General features: G+C 39.6%; 1 protein-coding gene across 9 annotated transcripts in view; it reads right to left on the bottom strand.

The window, feature by feature from the left end:
- Positions 1-2,372: 2,372 nt before the first annotated feature.
- Positions 2,373-25,327, bottom strand: part of DPP8 (dipeptidyl peptidase 8) — a 75,885-nt gene continuing 52,930 nt past the window's right edge. For 2 of the 9 annotated variants that reach the window (XM_009249924.4, XM_024232569.3), the window contains exons 16-21: positions 24,477-24,622; positions 16,904-17,050; positions 14,940-15,092; positions 12,574-12,716; positions 11,615-11,726; positions 2,373-6,944 (exon numbers count right to left, since the gene is read on the bottom strand). In XM_009249924.4, coding sequence (XP_009248199.1) covers positions 6,822-6,944; positions 11,615-11,726; positions 12,574-12,716; positions 14,940-15,092; positions 16,904-17,050; positions 24,477-24,622 — 824 coding nt within the window. In that variant the 3' untranslated portion in view covers positions 2,373-6,821. Of the gene's footprint in view, positions 6,945-11,614; positions 11,727-12,573; positions 12,717-14,939; positions 15,093-16,329; positions 16,518-16,903; positions 17,051-24,476; positions 24,623-25,327 lie in introns of those variants that run through there. The other 7 variants (XM_009249928.4, XM_009249927.4, XM_024232571.3 and 4 more) reach the window with 4 other exon arrangements.

The following is a 25,327-nucleotide window of genomic DNA, read 5'->3' on the forward strand; positions in this document are numbered from 1 at the left end:
TATCTTGTTCAGGCTGGTCTCAAACTCCTGAGCTCATGCAGTCCTCCCGCCTTGGCCTCTCAAAGTGCTGGGATTACAGGTGTGAGCCACTTTGTCTGGCCTGAAAGCTAATTAAAAAAAATAATAATTTATTTTGAGACACGGTCTGGCTCTGTCGCCCAGGCTGGAGTGTAGTGGTGTGATCTCAGCTGACTGCAGCCTCTGCCTCCAAGGCTCAAGTGATCCTCTCACCTCAGCCTCCCAAGTAGCTGGAACTACAGGCATGCATCACCACACCCAGGTAGTTTTTGTATTTTTGTAGAGATGGGGTTTCACCATGTTGCCCAGGCTGTCCTTGAACTTGGGAGCTCAAGCAATCTGCCCACTTCAGCCTCCCAAAGTGCTAGGACTGCAGGCATGAGCCACTGTGTCAGGTGAAAGCTGATTTTTGATTTTTGATAGGCCAAGGTGATCTATAAAATTTCCCAACCATAGTGCCATAAATAGATCATATGTATAATGAGATACTAATTTCTTTAGAGCTGAGGTGGGCCTGGACAGTCACTTCTGGCTACAAGCAGCCTTAACAGCTTAACCCAGTGTGCCTGTTTATCCCTGTGTCATACGAGTGTCTCTTTTTGTTACAAGATGAAAAGGTTAGGAAGCACTCATCTACAATAGTCCCTTACTTTTTATTTTTTTGAGATGGAGTCTCACACTGTTGCCCAGGCTAGAGAGCAGTGGCGTGATCTTGGCTCACTGCAACCTCTGTCTCCCAAGCTCAACCGATTCTCCTGCCTCAGCCTCCCGAGTAGCTGGGATTACAGCAATGTACCACCATACCCGGCTAATTTTTGTATTTTTAGTATGTAAAAATTTATTCACCATGTTGGCTAGCTGGTCTTAAGCTCCTGACTTCAAGTGATCTACCCATCTCAGCCTCCCAAAGTGCTAGGATTACAGGCATGAGCGACCGCACCCGGCCTAGCAGTCCCTTATTTAAAAATCATCTTTATTCCTAATAATTTTTGTATACAAAATAAAAGTTTAAGACCCTAATACAGCTGTGGTTCTTAACTTTTTTGGGGTCATTATCCCTTTGAGTATTTGATAAAGCCAAAGAGCCTATCTCCAGAATAATACACTACTACTTTTCATGCAATACTTCACATACAACTTGAGGGTTACAGAATCCAGATTACGCCTCTGTTCTGAAAGGATTATCACACAAACCCACATTTACTTATTTCAGAGGGGTTCATCTGCTTCCCCTCTGCCCTTTCTCTAATAAAACTTCAAAAAAACAGAATATTGTCAGGCCGGACGTGGTGGCTCACGCCTGTAATCCCAGCACTTTGGAAGGCTGAAGCAGGCACATCACCTGAGGTCATTATGGACTTCGAGACCAGCCTGGCCAACATGGTGAAAACCCATCTCTACATTAGCCAGGTGTGGTGGCAGGCGCCTGTAATCCCAGCTACTTGGGAGGCTGGGGCAGGGGAATCGCTTGAACCTGGGCAGGGGAGGTTGCGGTATGCCAAGATTGCACTACCACACTCCAGCCTGGGTGACAGAACAAGACTCCACCTAAAAAACAAACAAACAAACAAAAAAACCAGAAACCTCTGAAAAACATAGTACATTAAACTCCCTCAAAGTTTCCTGGGCAGTAGGGGCCCAGCGTGGTGGCTCGCACCTGTAATCCCAGCACTTTGGGAGGCCAAGGCAGGTGGATCACAAGGTCAGAGGTCAGGAGATCGAGACCATCCTGGCTAACACGGTGAAACTCCATCTCTACTAAAACTACAAAAAATTAGCCAGGCATGGTGGCGGGTGCCTATAGTCCCAGCTACTTGGGAGGCTGAGGCAGGAGAATGGCGTGAACCCGGGAGGTGGAGCTTGCAGTGAGCCAAGATTGTGCCACTGCACTCCAGCCTGGGTGAGTGACAGTGCGAGACTGTCTCAAAAAAATAAAAAAATAAAAAAAAATTTCCTGGACAGCTTGCAGAAGCCCAGGTGGACCTGGACAGTAGAGAATACTCTAGGTGGTATTCCCACAAACCCCCAGCTGCTCGGGGGTGGAGGTTGGGGCAGGGGGATACGCTCCTCACTGGCTCTAAGCACCATTTACCCTTGTAGTATCAACCGCTGGATGTTGGGAACCACTTGCAGATAGAAAGCAGTTCTCTGCACACCTCCCATTGGGCTTGGATGCATTTTGGTTAGTGTTTATACTAAAACCCCCATGTAATCCTTCATACTGCAGTTTCTCTTCTCCACTGCAAGCACATGACCTTGTTCATGTGTATTAGTCACTCCACAGTTGTCACTAATCAAGGCAAGGTTGTACATTTCCCATGGGGAAATGGGAGAAAAAGGAACACTTAAATCAATTAATTTCCGCAGCATCTTTATTGCAACAAAGAACCTGTAATAAAATGCAACAAAACTAATGTTTCACTTTACATGATTAAAAGCCATATACCTAAAAATGAGAAAACCCATAAGCTTACTGGAGTGAGACATGCAATTCTTTTTATACAAGTCAATGCTTAAAACAGCAGGCACTTTATGTTCTAAAATTAAACACCTGAATTCCAATTTTGCTGAATACAACATAAATTTGTTTTGGGGTTACTTAAAAACAAACATACAAACACTACTTTTTCTTTATCTGTAAAGGACTTATGAAATGATTACCTAGAGCCCAGCACCTTGCACTAACATCTCCATATTTGAGGCTGGAAGATGGATAGGTGAGGCTAGGTGAGGCTGGGTGAGGCTGGGAAGGTGGGAGTCAAAAAAGTTTCCTTTTTCCTTTATATCTGCTGGGAATAGACACACTCACCTTATATAGTTTAGAAATGGCCATGTCTCTTTTCTTACATCAAATAGCTATAAAGATGGGCTCCCAGGCTTAAGCAAGCACTCTACTCTATATTCCAATCCTCAAATCCCCCACTATACCAAGGAAGACACATTTAGTGCAATGAGTTTAATTAACTTCAGAATGTCATATACTAATTAGAAGTACTGCTTCATTAATAAGCATGCTTAGCATTTACTTTGGAATGGAAAAATTAACCATTTTTATGTGGTTACCTTTAAAATGTTTTATAGGAATATATTAATAAATATTTCTTTAAAAATTTCCCTTTTCTATATATCATTTAACTACCATGAGGCAGGACACCTGGCTGGCTGGAGTCCAGCACCAACTGGATACTAACCGGCTGTGTGGTCACGGGTATATTTCCTCCTCTCTCTCTAGCATGTAGGTTGTTCTTCTAACAAATGAGAATCTCAGATTAGATTAAATCAAAGATTGATTCCATCTTGAAAAATGCATGATTTAATAATGAGAAATCTTATAGGAATCATTCCACCTAAAGAGAACTATGCTATAGAAAGGCGGGCTATACTTTCCGGAAGGAATAAAACAAGTAGTAAAAAAAAAAAAAAGTAAGCATCGGTATCAATATCGCATTCTTTTAAAAGGTAATGCATGCATTGTGACCTAATCCTCTTGTATGAGGCTTTGGAAAAGAACCAGGAATGGCATAGAGAGAAAAACTTTCGTTCCAAAATTAATCTCCAGACAAAGGAGATAGAAACAAAGTAAACAACATCTCCTGCTGCTTTCAGAGTGAGAAGGGGCCAAATAGTTACCACAGATGAGCAGCTTCATGGACTACTGTTTAGGCTCTTGTGAATCAGTCCAGTGTAAAAAATCACCTATTATTAATCCAACTCCATTCTCTATGGAAGGGTTTCTTAAAGTAGTCCATAGATGACTTACTGTAGGATCTCCTGGAAAGCTTGTTAGAAATGCACACTCCTGGTGTCTACCCAAATCAATGGAATACAAATTTTTATTTATTTATTTATTTTGAGGCAGAAGCTCACTCTGTCGCCCAGACTGGACTACAGTGGCGCCATCTCGGCTCACTGCAACTTCCGCCTCCCAGGTTCAAGCGATTCTCCTGCCTCAGCCTCCCGAGTAGGTGGGATTATAGGCACACGCCATCATGCCCGGCTAATTTTTTTGTACTTTTAGTAGAGATGGGGTTTCACCATGTTGACCAAGCTGGTCTTGATCTCCTGACTTCAAGTGATTCACCCGCCTTGGCCTCCCAAAGTGCTAGGATTACAGGTGTGAGCCACCATACCTAGCCTGGGAATACACATTTTTAAGAGTAAGATTCAAAACTCCACATTTCTTTTAGTAAGTATCCCAGATGAATCTTAAATTTTGAGTTCCACTACTCTATAATGCTCAAGTAACTATCCCTCTGGATGGTTGTTCAAGTGTACACATTTATCACGTCTTTAAAAACGTACTATGATATTTAACCTAGTGCTTTTTGGCTCCCACTAAACTGTTGCTACTTTTATATATTCTTGTCATTTAAGCTGTTACCCATACTCAGGGGGTACAAAATTTTAGTGAGATTTCTACTGATTACCTCAATTGACTATGATATTTTCCACACTGGTTGTAAAAAGCAAATTCAGTCAAACTGTCTTTCTGTAAGTGAATTCATTCAGGTATTTTTTTCCACTAAAGAAGCAGAATGGCATTTAAGTGACTGGGAGTGATAACAGAAGCATTCTTTGTGATAGGAGGAAAGGAGAAGGCAACGTGCAAAAGGAAAACACTTGTGAATTCCAGAGTACATGAAGTTTTCTAAGTTTGTTTCGGTAAAATAAGAGATGCCATTTTGAAGAAACAGCCTAAATGGGTGAGAGGTTTCAATGGAGTAGCTGCTTAAAAGCTACTGTATACCATTTCTACTTTGCATATATTATAAGGATAGATCCTTCGAGGCCAATTAGTCCAAACAAAACAAAACAAAACACCCTCCACAGTCAGATATATACTTAAGGGGGAAAATACTTTCTTGGGGAAGAAAGTTACCCAAATCAATTTAATTTAACATTGAAAATATATATAAACAAATCTTGGCATGGGAAAATATCAAACATGAAAAGCAATACATATACAGATAATAAGAAAAAGTGTGGTATCTATTATACAGTATAAATACAAACAGCAAAACCCAATACCTTTCCCAACGACAGAACCACCATATCATCCTGCCATTTCTGGGCTTTCCCTACCTCCCACTTGGTGTCAATGAAGTCCACCTCTTACCAATAGTCACCAACCTTACTAATGGAGGCTGTGCTCTCTACGGGGAAATCTACTCTCTCTGTAGTGATGAGAAAGAAATACAGCAAATTGTCTTGGAGTGTTGTTTAAAAGTATTGGTAATAACTTTCTCAACACTGAAGTGTGTGATAAAAAGCATCAAACTCATAGATGCCTTCCCTGCCACTGGTGTCAATGTGACCAATCTAGCACCCCAAGACTCTAACAGGGCAGATCTCAATTAGCACCTGAAAGCCTATGAGCTCTCTTCATAGCTAAATCCTAGTGCTAAACCAAGAAAAGTTCATGATCATTCAAGAAAACTGTTTATAGGCTTTAAACACCAAAAAAAGAGAGCCATGGTTTGCCAGGGATTAGTTTATGGTAAAGAGGTTATCTGTAAACATTTGTATTTTAAGCTTACAATATCTAAATTATGGTCAAATAATTTTAAAAGGATAAAGTTTAAATCTGTAAGATTTCTAAACCTAAGAGAGAAAAAAAAAGAATTATAAAAGTAACTCTAAGGAAATTTTCCTTCCCTGAATCATGTTACTCTGTAGCTGTGCTGGCAAGACAGTGATTTATTGATTCTGGTTTCCTTAATATTCTAGTTGTTTAAATTTCAGTTTCCAAACCTTTTAATGAGTATTTTTGTTAAAACTACTTCTGCTTAGTTTTTAATCAGGCCCTCACCACCTCTTCTCTCTGTCATTCCCCAAACCCAGGTCTCTCCACCCCACTGTGATTCCCTTCAATCTCCTTAAAATTCTAGAATATTTTAATAAGGAAATACCAAATGGAAACTGGCACCACTAAATTTTCTGAAGAATTCTAGTGAATATGTACTTTTTCCTTTTCTTAAAGGAAAAAAAAAAAAAAAAAAAACTTGCCTGCAAATATTTAAGCTCTAATCATTTGGTTAAAAATTTTCTGCCTGTAATTATCAATATCATGACTAAATAAATCCATGCTACATATACAGTTACTAGCCTTTATGCAAAAGGAAAAGCCCACTCTGTTAATATCATCAAAGAAAAGTGAGAATTATTTATACTAGATACAGATTAAATTGGCTAAAAACTGGTCAGTGCCAAAACAAGTGTCTTTAGGAGGCCACTAAGTTATCCTTAAAAAATCATTAATGAATGACTGGTTAAGTCAAGTTTAATAGTTATTAGTTCATAACATGCTGGATATGCCCAAGCAATGAAGCATAAGCTATTTAATTACATTTAAGTGCTATCAAATCTGTAACTAGTCAGAGATTCTGGAACTGAACCAAACCAATCACTAATATCATCATATTTTAACAAACTCAAAAGTATACTGTAAAAATACACTAATTAAGTTCATGAAGTTTATAATACTATTAAAAGTGAAAATAGGGTAGTATGAATACATGGTGCTAATGTCTTTTTTTTTTTTTTTTTTTTTTTTTTTAGTAATTCTCATGGTATTGCTGGGTCTCTCAGGAATATGTATCATTTGATTTTGAGCATGTGGGGTTAAGGTATTCGATTACTACCACAAACTGTAGACCCCTGCATGGCACCACATTTATTTTCAGGAGTAGATGTTACGTGGCAGGTATCAAAATGTGATGATCAACTCTGTGTTTTCTATTGATTAAACCTCCTCATTTGGTTAAATAGCCAGTGTATACCAGAGAGTTCTACACAGGTCAAAATTATATCACTTTTAGAGCAGCAATACGTGATCCAAGGTTTTCTTGAAGGTAGTGCAAAAGATGCAGTTCATAATGTTCTCCAGATTCAGGAACTCTTATGCTGTGTCTCTCCTGAGGATAGATCTTACCAACAACAAAAAATAAAGATACAAAAAAAAAAAAAAAAAGAATTTAGTAATACATCTTCTTCCAAAGCTTTCCAGAGATTTTTAACAGGATTAATAATATGAAGCACAGCTTCTATGCAATATTGTAGAATAAATCCTATCTAAATGCTCCTCTCCTCATCTTATGATTTCCTTATTTAACATTAGGCTTAATGATGGATTTATCTGTAGACCAATGGTTTATTCTCTAAGTGTGGTCTGCAGACTTTCAGAGGTCTCTGAAACCTTTTCAAGGGATACACATGGTCAAAACTACTTTTAGAACAACACAAAGACATTATTTGCCTTTACTTGTTGTGTCAGCATTTACAGTGACGATGGAAAAGCAAAGGTGAGTAAAACTGCTGGTTAGCATGAATCAAGGCACTATCATTAAACTGCACTAGAAGTCACAGTATTCCTCACCACCACACACTTCCAATAAAAAAGAAAAATGTCAGTTTCAATTAAGTAGCAGTAAAAATTAGAATTTGTTAAGTTACAACCTTTGAGTAGAAGTCTTTTTAATATTCTGTGTTTATGAAATGGGAATGCATAAAGCACCTGTGCTACAAGATGTCTCAAAGAAAAGTACTAGTGTGAATGAGTCACAAGCTGAACTGCTGCTTTTTAAATGGAACTCCATTTTTAACTTCAAAGTATGACTGACAACTATGGTTATTTAGGGTATCCAGTAAATATTTTCTCAAAAGTGAATGAAGTGAGCTGGTCACTTCAAGGACAACACTGACAGTATTTGTTGCCAATGATAAAATCTGGGCTTTTGAGTTAGAATTTTGGAAAACTTGCATCTACTACTATTAACTAATGAGCTTCCCAATGCTTAGACACTTTTCCGATGAGATCAGTGGTAATATTATTATATGTGATTTTAAAAATATTGTACAATAAAAGGAGTCAATATTTGAAAGACTGGCATAACACAGTGAGCCAGTATTTTCCAGATGGCCAATGCATGGTAAAAGATCCATCTGAAGTATAAGATCCACACTTTAATGTGACAGAGTATGAAGTTTATATATATCACTTCAGATTCCACACTAAAACCTAGCTTTAAGCCAGATGCAGTAGCCCATTCCCTGTAGTCTCAGCTACTTGGGAGGCTGAGGTGGGAGGATTACTTGACCTCAGGAGTTCGAAACTAGCCCAGGAATCATAGTAACTCTATTTAAAATAAATAAATAAATAAAAAACAACAAAAAATTCCTTGGCTGAGCATGGTAGCTCACCCTGCAATCTTAGCACTTTGAGAGGCTCAGGTGGGAGGATCACTTGAGTTCAGGAGTTTGAGATCAGCCTGGGCAACTTAGTGACACCCATCTCTATTTACTTTTAAAAATATATTTAGGCCGGGCACGGTGGCTCACTCCTGTAATCCCAGCACTTTGGGAGGCCGAGATGGACGGATCATGAGGTCAGAAGATCGAGACCATCCTGGCTAACACAGTGAAACCCCGTCTGTACTAAAAATACAAAAAATTAGCCAGGCGTGGTGGCGGGCACCTGTAGTCCCAGCTACTCGGGAGGCTGAGGCAGGAGAATGGCGTGAACCCGGGAGGCGGAGCTTGCAGTAAGCCAAGATCGCGCCACCACACTCCAGCCTGGGTGACAGAGCGAGACTCCATCTCAAAAAAAAAAAATATATATATATATTATATATATAATATGTATATAATATATACTATATATAATATATATTATATATAATATATATTATATACTATATATAATATATAATATATACATATATGTATATATAATATATAATATATACATATATGTATATATATAATATATACATATATGTATATATTATATAATATATACATATATATTTATATATTATATATCATATATAAATATATATATGATATATAATATATATAAATATATATGTATATATCATATATAAATATATATATTTATATATAATATATAATATATAAAATATATATTTTTATATAATATATAATATATAAAATATATATTTATATATATAATATATATATTATATGTATATAATATATATATTATATGTATATAATATATATATTATATGTATATAATATATATATTATATGTATATATAATATATATTATATGTATATATTATATGTATATATTATATATATAATATGTATATATTATATATATAATATGTATATATTATATATATAATATGTATATATTATATATATTATATGTATATATTATATATATTATATGTATATATATGTATATATGTATCTATTATATGTATATTATATGTATATATTATATGTATATTATATGTATATATTATATGTATATTATATGTATATATTATATGTATATATTATATGTATATAATATGTATATATTGTATATATTATATGTATATAATATGTATATATTATATATATATTATATGTATATATTATATATATATATATATAATATATATATATTTAGCCTGGGTGTAGTGGCTCACGCCTGTAATCCCAACACTTTTGGAGGCCACGGCCTTGAATCACCTGAGGTCAGCAGTTTGAGACCAGCCTAGCCAACATGGTGAAACCCCATCTCTACTAAAAGTACAAAAAAATTAGCTGGGCATAGTGGTATGAGCCTGTAGTCCCAGCTACTCGGGAGGCTGAGGCATGAGAACTGCTTGAACCCGGGAGGCAGAGGTTGCAGTTAGCCAAGATCACACCACTGCACTCCAGCCTGGGTGACAGAGCAAGTCTCCATCTCAAAAAGAAAAAAAAAAATATATATATATATATATATATATAAAATTTAAAAATATATAATAAAAAGTATATATAATATATATATTTAAAACAACAAGAACAAACAAACAAAATCCCACAACCTTTAAGAAACTACCACTTGTCCAGTTTTGGTACAGTATCAAAGAATAGTATCTACAATTATCTGAAAAAGCTAAGATACTTCTCCCATTTCTTTTTTTTTAAGACAGAGTCCACTCTGTCACCCAGGCTGGAGTGCAGTGGCACGATCTCAGCTCACTGCAACCTCTGCCTCCCAGGTTCAAGCAATTCTCGTGCCTCAGCCTCCCGAGTAGTTGGGATTACAGGCATACACCACCACACCTAGCTAATTTTTGTATTTTTAGTAGAGATGGGGTTTTACCATGTTTGCCAGGCTGGTTTTGAACTCTTGACCTCAGGTAATCCGCCTGCCGCGGCCTCCCAAAGTGTTGGGATTACAGGCGTGAGCCACTGCGCCTGGCCCCATTTCATAACTACATACTCTGTGAGGCCAAATTTTTCTTCACGTACTTTAGTCGAAACAACATATCACAACAGACTGAGTATAGAAAGAGACATAAGAATGCAAGTGTCTTCTTTATTACTGTCAGACATTAAAGGAATTTAGAAAAACGTAAAATATTGCTGTTTTTCTCAGTAAATTATTTTTTGTTTTGGAATATAGTTTTTCTCTATGAAAAATGTGATTTGTGTTAACATGTAATAGTTTATTATTATTATTATTATTATTATTATTATTTTTTAGACAGAGTTTCACTCTTGTTGCCCAGGCTGGAGTGCAATGGCGTGATCTCAGCTCATCGCAACCTCCGCCTCCCCAGTTCAAGCAATTCTCCTGCCTCAGCCTCCCAAGACAGAGTTTCACTCTTGTTGCCCAGGCTGGAGTGCAATGGCGTGATCTCAGCTGATCGCAACCTCCGCCTCCCCAGTTCAAGCAATTCTCCTGCCTCAGCCTCCCAAGTAGCTGGGATTACAGGCATGCGCCACCATGCCTGACTAATTTTTGTATTTTTAGTAGAAACAGGGTTTCTCCATGTTGGTCAGGCTGGTCTTGAACTCCCGACCTCAAGTGATCCACCTGCCTTGGCCTCCTAAAGTGCTGGGATTACAGGCATGAGCCACTGAGCCCAGCTGATAGTTTATTATTTTAAAATATTTAAAAATTTTCTCAGTTTTCATATCTTACATGAGAAATATTGATGATATAACTGACATAAACAAAGTTCTTTGGTAGGTAAGGGTGTCCTGAAACCAAATTACTGCTATAAATATCTCATAGTTTAAACATAAATATCAACTGAAATGTTAAAAAGGAAAAAGTAATTTTTTCATTTTTTGTGTGCACATAATCTGTTTAAGGAGTAAAACACAGTTTTAAGAAAAACTGGAATAAGGAGCAATGAATAATTGAGCAATGGAGGAGAGTAACTTGCTGGTTTTTCCTCCAATGTCAATGTAAAATAAAAGAAAATCAAAAGACCATATAATCAGGCCCTAAAAATCCTTTTACAACCATGAAATCAAAATAGCATATCCTCACCCTTCAAAGTGGAAAAAGAAAAGCAAAGGAGAACAGTGAATGGACTTCCTGTCATCTTTTCCATGCTTCCAAACTGCAAGCAGATACAGACACACAGTCATGTAATCTGACAGGCAGGTATGTCAGCCTGACTGCGACAGAATCTTAATTTTTATCCAACCACAGGCACTACTAAATACACCTCTTACTTTAGTTCTCTTAAGCAGAGGATGGACACTCTAAAAATCTGGCCTTACCCCACAGTTAATAGATTTCAAAGTAATCAATCACTAATCATGACTGCATTTAACTAGAAAATGTAGAGTAACTCACCTGTAAATCATATGGCTTTCCAGCCCTCACTAAAAAACTCAGTAATATACTGGTATGTGCAAAATGGACATTCTCATCCAGGAAACCATGTAAGAGCAGTAAACGATTTGGTCTGGAGAAATGGAAATATTAGAAGATTAGGCAAAATAGTAGAGTATTTGGGAAAACCATTTCACTTATTTAATCATACTTAACCATATTAACTTCCTTATACTGTAATGTTAGAATAAGAATTCAGTATTTTCAATATTAAATTTATAACATATTAACCAGATGCCACATGCAATGAAAGATTAAAAAAAGATCTTGTGTTCAATTTTTTATAATTAAAATATTAGAACACATCTATAATTATAGCATGACCCTAGAAGAACTGTTTGTAAAATATATTCAGGCAGACATAAAATTTTTTCCACCTTGAAAGTCAGGTACTTAACTTTTTTCAGCAAAAACAACTGCTTCCAATATAACTTGTAAAGAAACATTATATGAACTGGCCTGTAATTCAGTTTTAAGAAACAGCCACGCTATTCTAGTATAATATATTTGTCTTGGTTTTTCAGTATTTGAATTTTTCATTAGGATTAAAGACAATTTTTTAAAATACAATTGAAAATTTATAATCTTCATTTTAAAGCTTGAATTAGGCTGTGCCCCGTGGCTCATGCCTGTAATCCCAGCACTTTGGGAGTCTGAGGTGGGCAGATAACTTGAGTCCAGGAATTTGAGACCACCCTAGGCAACATGATAAAACCCTGACTCTACTAAAAATACAAAAAATTAGGCGGGCATGGTGGCACGTGCCTGTAGACCCAGCTACTCGGGGGCTGAGGTGGGAGGATCCTCTGAGCCCAGGAGTTTGACGCTGCAGGGAGCCCTGATCATGCCACTGCACTCCAGCCTAAGTGACAGAGTGAGACCCTGTCTCAATTAAATAAAAAAAAAAAGCTTGCACTTACTCAGAGGGGAACTTTTCTGCTTGCATGGCCACAGATCCTAAGTAATAGCCCTGTTCATTCTGGTCAGGGTGACCCATATAACGTTCCGTGTATCCTGTATCATAGAAGATCCACAGAGTGACTGGGGCCCCAGCAATAGCAACCTGCATAAGATGACATTGACAGTCAAGTGTGGTCTGGAAAAAGAGAGTGGCTAGCAGGGAGATCTTACAACTGCAAATTTACAGTCTAAAATTATCCTTAAGCTTTAGCCTTACTACTGGCGCATACATGTCTTAGGCAACTCAGAATATGAAGTGAAGTGCCAAGGTTAAGAATTTGATACTCTGTGAGTCAGTTTCATGTTCCATGGGCATTCTACATACCAAACCTTTAACCTGGGCTAGCTGAAATACGAAAGCCAGGCCCGTTATTAAAAGACAACTGAACTACATCCTGCTACTGAGGAAAAAACATGCGAGAACTGTCAGTTTTATGTAAAAAAGGAGCCACCTTTTTTTTTTTAAGCCTCTGTCGGCAGTATAGAATTTAAAACAATAAATGAAATATACTAAAAATTTGCTTCATTTTAAGGCTCCTATATGTTTAAATACTCTAATTATTTTTTTGACAGCTATAAACCTGGGAAAATTATGGAAGTGGTCAGAATTTATTTATGGTTATTATAAAGATTATCTAGATATATGTGCAAGAATAAAAACCTTATTGTTTTTGTTCTTAAAAATAAAAATTAAGGGTCAGGTGCAATGGCTCACGCCTGTAATCCCAGCACTTTGGGAGGTTGAGGCGGGCGTATCACCCAAGGTCAGGAGTCCGAGACCAGCCTGGCAAACATGGTGAAATCCCGTCTCTACTAAAAATACAAAAATTAGCTGGGAATAGTGGTGGGCGCCTTTAATCCCAGTTACTTGGGAGACTGAAGCACGAGAATCGCTTGAACCCGAGAGGCGGAAGTCTCACCACTGCACTCCAGCCTGGGTGACAGCAAGACTCTGTCTCAAAAAAATAAAATAAAATAAAATAAAATTTTAAAAAATTACTTTTCACCGTAAAGTAACATCATGTTATTGAAATATTAAAAAAAGAAACACTACTCATAATTCCTATTCTCAACAATTGTTATCATCCTTATGTAATTTCTTCTAGTATATTTTTCCAAGAGTTTGTTTACAGAATTGTAAGCATTTATACATTTAATAATTCATTCATTCAACACATTTATTGAGGGCCTACTATGTGCCCAGCATTGTGCTTGACTGCTGAGGATATAGTGGTGTACAGGGCAAACAGGTCCCTGCCCTCATAGCTTGCAGTCCAACAATTAAGTAATTACAATCCAACAGGTATGTTGTATGTGTTTTACTAATCATAACCATCTCCTACACTCTTTGGCATGTATCTATAAACAGCCAGTAACTGGTTATCCAGTTGACAGATTTAAACATTACACGTTTAAAAGAAAAATATACACACACACACACACACACACACACACACACACACAACTTGACACACACACACACACACACACACACACACACACACACACACACACACACACACACACACACACACACACACACACACAAAACTTGAAGGCTGGGCGCAGTGGTTCACGCCTGTAATCCCAGCACTTTGGGAGGCCAAGGCAGACGGATCACTTCAGGTCAGGAGTTCAAGACCAGCCTAGCCAACATGGTGAAACTCCATCTCTACTAAAAGTACAAAAATTAGCTGGAAATCGCTTGAACCCAGGAGGTGGAGGCTGCAGTGAGCCAAGATCGCGTCACTGCACTCCAGCCTGGGTGAAGAGCAAGACTGCATCTCAAAACAAAACAAAACAAAACAAAACAACAACAAAAAAACAAACGAGATATATATACAGTTCACATGGCTTTTAAACATACAAACCCTAACATTCTACAATATTGCCAACTCTGGGCCAGGCGCAGTGGCTCATGCCTGTAATCCTAGCACTCTGGGAGGCCAACGCGGGTGGATCTCTTGAGGTCAGGAGTTTGAGACCAGCCTAGCAAATATGGTGAAATCCCATCTCTACTTAAAAAAAAAAAAAAAAAAAAAAAAAAATTAGCCAGGTGTGGTGGTGGGCACTTGTAATCCCAGCTACTCAGGAGGCTGAGACATGAGAATCACTTGAACCCAGGGGCAGAGGTTGCAGTGAGCTGAGATCGTGCCACTGCACTCCAGCCTGGGCTACAGAGCAAGATTTCGTCTCAAAAAAAACAAAACAAAACAAAACATTGCCAACTCTATAAACCTTCAGAAAATAGACATTTTCATATATCCTCCATTTACGGAAAAATCTACTCTTATTGCAAAAATGAGTATAATAGGAAGTCACATACCCTGAAGATATCTGACCTCTGCATTAATGCCATCAGGGAGAGGTATCCTCCATAGGACCAGCCGTGGATGCCCACACGATCTAAGTCAATGAAATCATATCGAGAAGCTAGATATTGGAGTCCTTCCACCTGATCGTCAATTTCTATTTGACCCTGTCAAAAAAGGGAGAAAATTTCACTGATTCTGATGAATAAAAGTCTCATAAGGGTGCTTTTAAAGATGATAAATGTTTTTACTAAAAATACCTGTAGGTCTTTTAATTTTTATTTTATTTATTTTTTGAGATGGAGTCTCACTTTGTCACCCAGGCTGGAGTGCAATGGCGCAATCTTGGCTCACTGTAACCTCTGCTTGGTGATTCAAGTGATTCTCCTGCCTCAGCCTCCCGAGTAGCTGGGATTACAGGCATGCGCCACCATGCCCAGCTAATTTTTGTATTTTTTAGTAGAGACGGAGTTTCACTATGGCCAGGCTAGTCTCGAACTCCTGACCTCAAGTGATTCGCCCGCCTCGGCCTCCCAAATTGCTGGGATTACAGGCGTGAGCCACCACACCCGGCCCCGTAGGTTTTTTTTAGATTAGAGTTTATTACCAACTGAGATTCTGTTGCCTCCTCTCCCTCAAATTTTTAAAAAATCTATTTGGAGATAGGGGCCTATAGCTTCTGTTGCTAGCCTGTCCTAGAGTTTAGTTACCACTTAGTCATAAAGCTCCCTCCTACTGCTACTCAAACTGTCCCTTGCTATTTGGGTATTTCCCATTTCCATTTGTTCTGTTGTCTGCTAAGAGGTCAGCATCTTCCTTGTAACAAGCCTTTCTATACCCAAAGACAAAAAATTAGCCCCTTAAGTAATTAATTTTACTTCTCCTTTTTATTTATTTTTTTGGAGACATGGTCTCACCCTGCTGTCCAGGTTGGAGGGCAGTAGTGTGACCACGGATCACTGTAGCTCAACCTCCCGGGCTCAAGTGATCCTCCCACCTCAGCCTCCCAAGTAGCTGGGACCACAGGCATGCGCCACCATGCCCAGCTAATTTTTTACCTCATTTGTAGAGGTGGGGTCTCATTATGTTGCCCAGGTTGGTCTTGAACTCCCGGGCTCAAGTGATCCTCCTGCCTTGGCCTCCCAAAGTGCTGGGATTACACGCGTGAGCCACTGCACCTGGCCCACTTCTCCTTTTTAATTTCTAGTGCAGTAAAGCAGAAGGAATTGCTCTTGAGGCCCTGTCTTTTTATTTCCCTATTATACTACCTCTAGGAACTGAACATACTACTTCTTTAAAGTCCTAATTCCTACCACCACCATCTTGTCTATATTACTAGGCCTGCCAGTGCACGCAATCTCACTTCACTGAGCCAAAAACAAAAATAAAAACAAAAAAACTTACATGAGAATACAACATAAGGTCAAAGAACTGGCTGTGGGAGAAAATCCCCATGTCTTACTCAGCATGTCCAATAACACTGGCAAACACAGTAACTGCTTTACTGTGCAAAAGGAACATCGGATTCTCATCATTTCCCAAAGCAGCAGAAAGGACATGGGGCATCTCTAAAAGGTAGCATTTAAAGCTTCCTGTAGAGAGAAAGAGGCTTGTCACAAGGAAGGCACTAACCAGTTGGATTCCCTCTTCACAGAGGACAGAACAAATCTCAATTATTCCTCAACTGTGTACAGGATGCTGAAAGCTAAATGGTGCTAAATTCTACCCAAGTGGACATACAAAATAGAGAGGATATTTCTATGTACAAGTGGCTCTATCTCAGTTGCCCAAAATTACATATAGGTAGAGTGTACATCAAGTTGCATCTTCTCTCCCACCCCCAAACTCTAACACATACACTCTCTCACTCACTCATTCATAGCCCCTTCCCCCAACTCTCTTTCAAGGGTTTCACACCAAACAATGCACCAGAAAATCTAAATGTCTGTAAAAGAAAAGTGTTTTTATGCTCACACACCATTTTATATTTAAAGGCGCCTTCAAATTTAAGCCCACGGTGACAGGATCCCCTGTTGTCTATCACTACAACCACATAACCTAGAGAGGCTAGGGTATTCAAGCGGAAATACTTGACTCCTTTAAACCGATTATTCACCAACTGCACCTGAGGAAGAAACACAACTTCAGTTTATCATATGGAAGCATATAAAAACCCAAGAGCAGCAGGGCATTGCAAGAAACAGAAAGTTTAATTTCACTATTATTTTACCTTTAAAATGTAATTTTTAAAGTCATTTCTTTTTAAATTAACAAGTCCGTTTACGTTGCTTCTTGTTTAACTTCACACTCAAGTTCAGGGCAATTACTGAACAACCGTAGGCTTTAAAATTCTAACTTAAATATTAATTACATATAAGTGAATCAACCCACCCCATATAAAAAGTTACTAAACTGATTACTTCTACCCTGAAGAACTGTGCTATTCGAATGACAGTTACAAGGACAAATAAGAAAAACTTTCCTCCCCATCAGACATCAGATATGACTGCTGCTTGGCTTCCTCCACTGGCTACCATTACCCTTCAGAATAAGTCTACATGGCCCTTGAGATCTTTGGCTACATCTGACCTCATCTCATACCATTTCTCTCCAAGTGCACTGTACTGTAACCTTACTGTCAACACTATCAAGTTGGTTCTAGCCCCAGGAACTTGACATTTACCGTTTTCTGTGTCTGGAATGCTTTTCTCTCACATCTTTTGCATGGCTCATTCCTTCTCAACGTTTGTAACCTCAGGAGAGGTCTTGCCATCCCCTTTCCCAGCAAATCTTCATAGAACTTCCATTATAAAAAGTCACACTTTTAGGCTGAGTGTAGTGGCTCACACCTGTAATCCCAGCACTTTGGGAGGCTGAGGCGGGTGGATCACCTGAGGTCAGGAGTTTGAGACCAGTCTGGCCAACATGGCAAAACCCCGTCTCTACTAAAAACAAAAAATTAGCTGGGCATGGTGGGGAGCGCCTGTGATCCCAGTCACTCGGGAGGCAGAGGCATGAGAATTGCTCGAACCCAGAAGGCAGAGAGGTTGCAGTGAGCAAAGATCACACCACTGCACTGCAGCCTGGGCAACACAGCGAGACTCTGTCTCAAAAAACAAACAAAAAAAGTCATACTTTTTTTTTTTTAAGAGATGGGGTCTCCAGGCTGGAGTGCAGTGGTACAATCATAGCTCAGTGCTGCCTCAAATTCCTGGGCTCAAGTGATCCTCCTGCCTCAGCCTTCAAGTAGCTGGGACTACAGGTGTGCACCACCATGCCTGGCTAATTTTTAAATTTTTTTGTAGAGATGGGGTCTCACCACCATATCTTTTTATGTTTGCTTATTATTTTCCCTTTATGGTCCATGAAGTGGAACATTAGTCTGACATGTTCACTGGGTATCCTCACTGCCTACAACAGTACCTAGCACATCACAGGAACTTAATACCTGTTTGTTAAATGAATGAATGAAAAAGAGAAATAGGAAAATAATTTTTTTTCCCATTTCTACCTTGGGAAGAGGGCGTTTGGTGAGTAAAGGCACTTGTATTTATTTATTTACTTAAGAGATGGTGTCTCACTCTGTACCCCAGGCTGGAGTGTGGTGGTGCAATCATAGTTCACTACAGCCTCGAACTCCTGGGCTCAAGTAATCCTCCTACCTCAGCCTCTGAATAGCTGGGATTACATGTGTGTGCCACAGCAGCTGGCTAAAGATATTTGTCTTTAAAGGGAGAGTGCTGAAAGAAGAAATACCAGGCAGAGAAGTACACAAATATGAACATTTAAAGAAAATCACCTCACTTCTTTGTCTGCTACCTTGTATAGAAGATGGTCTCAATTGCTTGATATGAACACTTAAATATAATGCCTTTCGGCACTGGGAATCCAAAAGTCTCCTTCAGTATCAATTCTTCAAAACCTGTGTCCTGTTATCATCTAGCCTGATCTCTTTGGATTTTTATTTGCAGAACAGTGTCTGGCACATTCTAGGAAACATAAGTATTTGTTACACAAACTTTTTTTGTTTTTTGAGATGTAGTCTTGCTCTGTCACCCAGGCAGGAGTGCAATGGTGTGATCTCGGCCCACTGCAACTTCTGCCTCCCAGGTTCAAGCAATTCTCGTGCCTCAGCCTCCCGAGTAGCTGGGATTATAGGTGTGCACCACAATGCCTGGCTAATTTTTGTAATTTTAGTAAGGTCGGGGTTTCACCATGTTAGCCAGGCTGGTCTCAAACTCCTGACCTCAAGTGATCCGCCCACCTCAGCCTCCCAAAGTGCTGGGGTTACAGACATGAGCCACCTTACCCAGCTTCGTTAAATAAATGTTTAGAAACACAACTGTTAATAATGGAAAGTTTAAGGAACTGATCCTTGATAACTTTAGTGGGAAATATCTGCTGCTTTTCTTGTATTTCACTCTTTTCTGACCTACAGAAATTGCTGCCTTTGGTGACAAAGTAATTCGCTTCATGTTATGAATTGTGACACTGTTGCTGTTTCAACAGATTTCCACTTAGACGTGAATACACACCAAGAAAGAATAGTTTTGACCACCTGAACATCATACTCTTAAAAGATTTAAACAAATTTTACAATGTTATTGTGTGCTATTAAAAAGACCTAGTCCTACATTAGAGAGTCACTTCATAATTAACCCAAATGAAGTCATCAAGCAAGAAGATGAATGATCTTCCAAGAGGTTGAAGGGACAGGGGCACTATATCATGTGAAATCTCATGGGAAAATCTCCCTGCAAACTGAACACCAGATTCTTTATTTTTCTTTTTAACCTTTTTAAAAAAAAAAAAAAAAAAAAGATGGGGGTCTTGCTGTGTTGCCCAGGCTGGTCTCAAACTCCTGGGCTCAAGTAATCCTCCCACCTCGGCCTCCCAAAGTGCTGAGATTACAAGCGTGAGCCACCACACCTGGCCAGATTCTTCTGTTTCTTCTCTTTTAACACATGGTCTCACTCTCTTGTCCAGGCTGGAGTGCAATGGCATGATCACAGCTCACTGCAACTTCAAACTCCCTGGCTCAAGCAATCCTCCTATCTCAGCCTCCCAAGTAGCTGGGACCAGAGGTGTTCGCCACCATGTCCAACTAATTTTCTTATTTTTTGTAGAGATGGGGGGTCTCCCTATCTTGCCATGCTGGTCTCGAACTCCTGGGCTAAAGCGATCCTCTTGTTTAAGCCTCCCAAAGTGCTGGGATTACAGGCATGAGCCACTGCACCCAGCTCAGATTCTTCTCTGGTCTCACCAAATTTGAATTTTTCCAAAGAATATTCTGAGAAAGAAATCAATAAATCATCCTAAGTCACCTATAGCTTTTCAAAAACCACATGGTGAAATTCACTCATAGCCTTTCAAACATGACTGTTCGGTAAGTGCAAAAAAGCATAGCTGTACTGCATAAAGTATTCTAAACAATTAATTTTGTTTTGGCCAGGTGCAGTGGCTCACGCCTGTAATCCCAGCACTTTGGGAGGCTGAGGTGGGTAGATCACCTGAGGTCAGGAGTTTGAGACCATCCTGGCCAACATGGTGAAACCCCATCTCTACTAAAAATATAAAAATTAGCCAGGTATGGTGCTGCGCACCTGTAGTCCCAGCTACTCAGGAGGCTGAGGCAAAAGAATTGCTTGAACCTGGGAGGTGGAGGTTGCAGTGAGCCGAGATCGCGCCACTGCGCCCCAACCTAGGCAACAGAGCGAGACTCCATCTCAAAAAAAAAAAAAAAAATTGTTTTAATTGAATTGGCTAAGATTTTTTAAATTATGGTAAAATATATATAAAATTTACCATTTCAACCATTTTAAGCACACAATTCAATGACATTAAATATATTCATGCTGTTGTGTAACCATCACCACTATCCATTTCCAGAACTTTTTCATCACCCAAACAGAAATTCTGTACCCATTAATAACTCCCAGCCAGGCATGGTGGGTTACGTCTGTAATACCAGCACTAGCGGAGGCTGAGGCGGGTGGATCATCTGAGGTCAGGAGTTCGAGACCAGCCTGGCCAACATGGCGAAACCCTGTCTCTACTAAAAATACAAAAAATTAGCCAGGCATGGTGGTGCACGCCTGTAATCCCAGCTACTAGGGAGGCTGAGGCAGGAGAATCGCTTGAACCTGGGAGGCAGAGGAGGCAGTGAGCTGAGATCATGCCTCTGTATTATAGCCTGCAAGACAGAGTGAGACTGTCTCAAAAACAAAGAATCAAACAAACAAAGCACTCAAACACTCCCCATCCTCCTTCCATCCAGTCCCTGACAACTTCTATTCTACTTTCTATCCCTATGATTTTGCCTATTATAGGTACCTCATACAAGTGGAATAATATTTGTCCTTTTGTGTCTGGCAATAATTATTTCACTTAGCATAATGCCCTCTAGGTTCATCAGTGTTATACTATGTGTCAGAACGTCCTCCTTTTTAAGGCTGAATAATATTCCATTGTATGTATAGACCACATTTTGTTTATCCATCATCTGTTGATGGACACGTGCGTTGCCTTTTGGCTACTGTGCATAATGCTGCTATGGCTATGGCTGTATAAGCATCTGTTCCTGTCCCTATTTTCAATTCTTCTGGGTATATATCCAGAAGTGGAATTTCTGGCTCATATAGTAATTCTATGTTTGACATTTTGAGGGATGCCATACTGTTTTCCACAGCAGCTATAACATTTTACATTCTCACCAGCAATGAACCAGGCAGAGTTCCAATTCCTCTACATCTCGTACAGCACTTAATATTTTCCTCTTTTTGATAACAGCCAATCCAATGGGTGTGAACTGGTATCTCACTGTGGCTTTGATTTGCATTTCCCTAATGACTAGTCATATTGAGCATCTTTTCATGTGGCTAAGCCTCTTTAAACTTAATTACTCATATAAGGAACCCTTTAAATCTTTTTCTTGAGACAGGATCTTGCTCTGTCACCCAGGCTGGAGTATAGTGGCATGATCATGACTCACTGCAACCTCGAACTCCTGGGCTCAGGGGATCCTCCTGCCTCAGCCTCTTGAGTAGATGGGACTGCAGGCATGAGCCACCACGCCTAGCTAACTTTATTTTTTTGTAGAGACAGGGTCTCACTTTGTTGCCCAGGCTTGTCTCCAACTCCTAGGCTCAAGTGATCCTCCCTCCCAAATTGCTGAGATTACAGTTATGAGCCACTGCACCCAGCCTAATCTTTAAAATCTAGTTTTTAGAATGTCTTTTAACAATCCTATATACTGTATCATTTCTTCACTGGGAGGGGAAAACACTCTTCTTATTTAGTCTTACCATCAAAATAATTTAACAAATGTATAAAGCTTGAGAGTGTCCTATGATTTCTCTCTTGAATTGCTTTCTATTAAGCCTTTTTTTTTTTTTTTTGAGACAGAGTCTCGCTGTGTTGTCCAGGCCAGAGTGCAGTGGTATGATCTTGGCTCACTGCAACCCTCCGGCACCTGGGTTCAAACGATTCTCCTGCCTTAGCCTCCCAAGTAGCTGGGACTATAGACACCTGCCACCACTGGCTAATGTTTGTATTTTTAGTAGAGACAGGGTTCCACTATGTTGGCCAGGCTGGTCTTGAACCTCTGACCTCATGATCCGCCTGCCTTGGCCTCCCAAAGTGCTGGGATTACAGGCTTGAGCCATTGCGCCCGGCCGACCCTTTTTTTTTTTTTTTTTTAAAGTTTACAAATATTTGACTTCAAGCTTTAACCAGAAGTCTAAAATTTAACTTTCTTTCTTCCTTTTTTGAGACAGGGTCTTACTCTGTTGCCTGGGCTGCAGTTTAGTGGCACAATCTCAGCTCACTGCAACCTCCGCCTCCCAGGTTCGAGCAATTCTTCTGCCTCAGCCTCCCTAGTAGCTGGGATTACAGGCGTCTGCCACTGCGCCCGACTAATTTTTGTATTTTTAGCAGAGACAAGGTTTCGCCATGTTGGCCAGGCTGGTCTTGAACTCCTGAGCTCAGGTGATCCTGCTGCCTCAGCCTCCCAAAGTGCTGGGATTACAGGCTTGAGCCACAGTGCCCGGCTAATTCTTTCATGACTTGTGTAGATGACAATACAAATGTCAATCATATTTTGTTTGTAAACACACTTAATGATGGCAAAGTGATTTAGAGATTTTACGGTTTATGTAGTTATTTTACTTTTTTTATTTTGTGTACAATTTGGTATGTAGATACATTTCCAGATACTAAATAACTGGGTATAATTATTAATTATAAAGGGTATTACTGAATCTAAGGATTGCATTATGAAAACACTGTAATTATATTTTAATTTCTTCCAAGGCTCAGTGTAGGATATATAATCAAGAATAAACAATTTTAAAATTTAGCAATTAACCAATACACCCATCCAAAATATATATTTTTTGACAGAGTCTCGCTCTGTCACCAGGCTGGAGTGCAGTGGCACTATCTCGGCTCACCGCTACCTCTGACTCCGTGGTTCAAGCGATTCTCCTGCCTCAGCCTCCCAAGTAGCTGGGATTATAGGCACGCGCTACCATGCCCAGCTAATTTTTATATTTTTAGTAGCGATAGCGTTTCACCATTGTTGGCCAGGAAGGTCTCCATCTTCTGACCTTGTGATCTGCCCACCTCGGCCTCCCAAAGTGCTGGGATTACAGGAGTGAGCCACCGCACCTGGCCAAAATATTTCACTCCAATAGTCAAAGCATTTACTTAACAGTCATTGGCTAATACTTAATCCAGAATACGGAAAATCCAGGTATAAACTTCTTACAGTGCTAAATAGTAGTATAGCAGTTGCCTTAATTAGCTGATAAAAATATTTTAATTTGCTTGAGAGACACAGCTTTAGAATGAAGAGGGAGAATTCATAGGCTACCAAGGCTTTCTGAAAATATCTGTTAAGACTCTTTTTATTTACCAAGACATTTAATTATTTCATTTTATTTCCCAAACAAGTTTCTCTACATAGAAAGCAACATATTTACCTACTGACATAAATACCCCACTCCTCACAGAGCTACAGTCCACACTGCAAATTAAGGAACTGCCTTAGTGGCAGGGCACGGTGGCTCACACCTGTAATCCCAACACTTTGGGAGGCTGAGGCGGGTGGGTCACTTGAGGTCAGGAGTTGGAGACCAGCCTGACCAACATGGTGAAATCCCATCTCTACTAAAAATATAAAAAAAATTAGCTGGGCATGGTGGTGCATGCCTGTAATCCCAGCTACTTGGGAGGCTGGGGCAGAAGAATCACTTGAACCTGGGAGGCGGAGGTTGCAGTGAGCCGACATTGCGCCATTGTACTTCAGCCTGGGCAACAAGAGCAAAACTCCATCTCAAAAAATAAAAGACTTAGTGATTTACAAATTAAACCTCTAACAAAAACCAGTTTCCTGACCCCCTAAACTGAATAATTAGAATGTAAGACAGAGTCATTAAAGGCAAATGCCCAACAATGCTCAAAATCTTAAACTGACTAGACATTTAAAAAACAAAAGATCTAAAATACATATGCATGTGGGTGTATGTATATATGTATATAAATATGCCCACCTGAGGACCACCATATATGAACAGCACAGTAGGATATTTCTTTCCAGGCTGTAGATCATGAGGCTTGTAGAGCATCCCATACAATGTAAATCCAGTAGTACTTTCAAAAGAGAAAATTTCTGGAGGAGTATAGTCAGGAAGAGGACCTGTGAATAGGTAACATACCAGAGTCTACAAAAGAGTTCTTATGGGAGTGCTACAATCTGGGAACAAGAAACAAGATATTAAAGGTCAGCCCCTCCAACACAAACTGACCACCCCTCTTTCAGATGATAAGCTAGAATTTAAGCAAGAGTATATTCATCTTTAAAAACAAAACTAGGCCGGGCGCAGTGGCTCATACCTGTAATCCCAGCACTTTGGGAGGCCAAGGCGGGTGGATCACGAGGTCAGGAGCTTGAGACCATCCTGGCTAACATGGTGAAACCCTGTCTCTACCAAAAATACAAAAAATTAGCTGGGCATGGTGGCGGGCGCCTGTAGTTCCAGCTACTCAGGAGGCTGAGGCAGGAGAAGGGTGTGAACCCGGGAGGCGGAGCTTGCAGTGAGCCGAGATCACGCCACTGCACTCCAGCCTGGGTGACAGAGCGAGACTCCATCTCAAAAAAATAAACAAATAATTAAAAAAAAAAAAACGGAACTAGGCCAGGCACGGTGGCTCACACCTACAATCCTAGCACTTTGGGAGGCTGAGGTGGGTGGATTGCTTGAGCCCAAGAGTTTGTGACCAGCCTGGGTGGCATGGCAAAACCCTGTCTCTACAAAAAAATACAAGAATTACCCAGGCATGGAGGTGTGCTCCTGTAGTCCCAGCTACTCAGGAGGCTGAGGCAGGAGGATTGATTGAGCCC

Source organism: Pongo abelii, chromosome 16, assembly GCF_028885655.2.
Source record: "Pongo abelii isolate AG06213 chromosome 16, NHGRI_mPonAbe1-v2.0_pri, whole genome shotgun sequence".
NCBI classification, from domain to species: Eukaryota; Metazoa; Chordata; class Mammalia; order Primates; family Hominidae; genus Pongo; species Pongo abelii.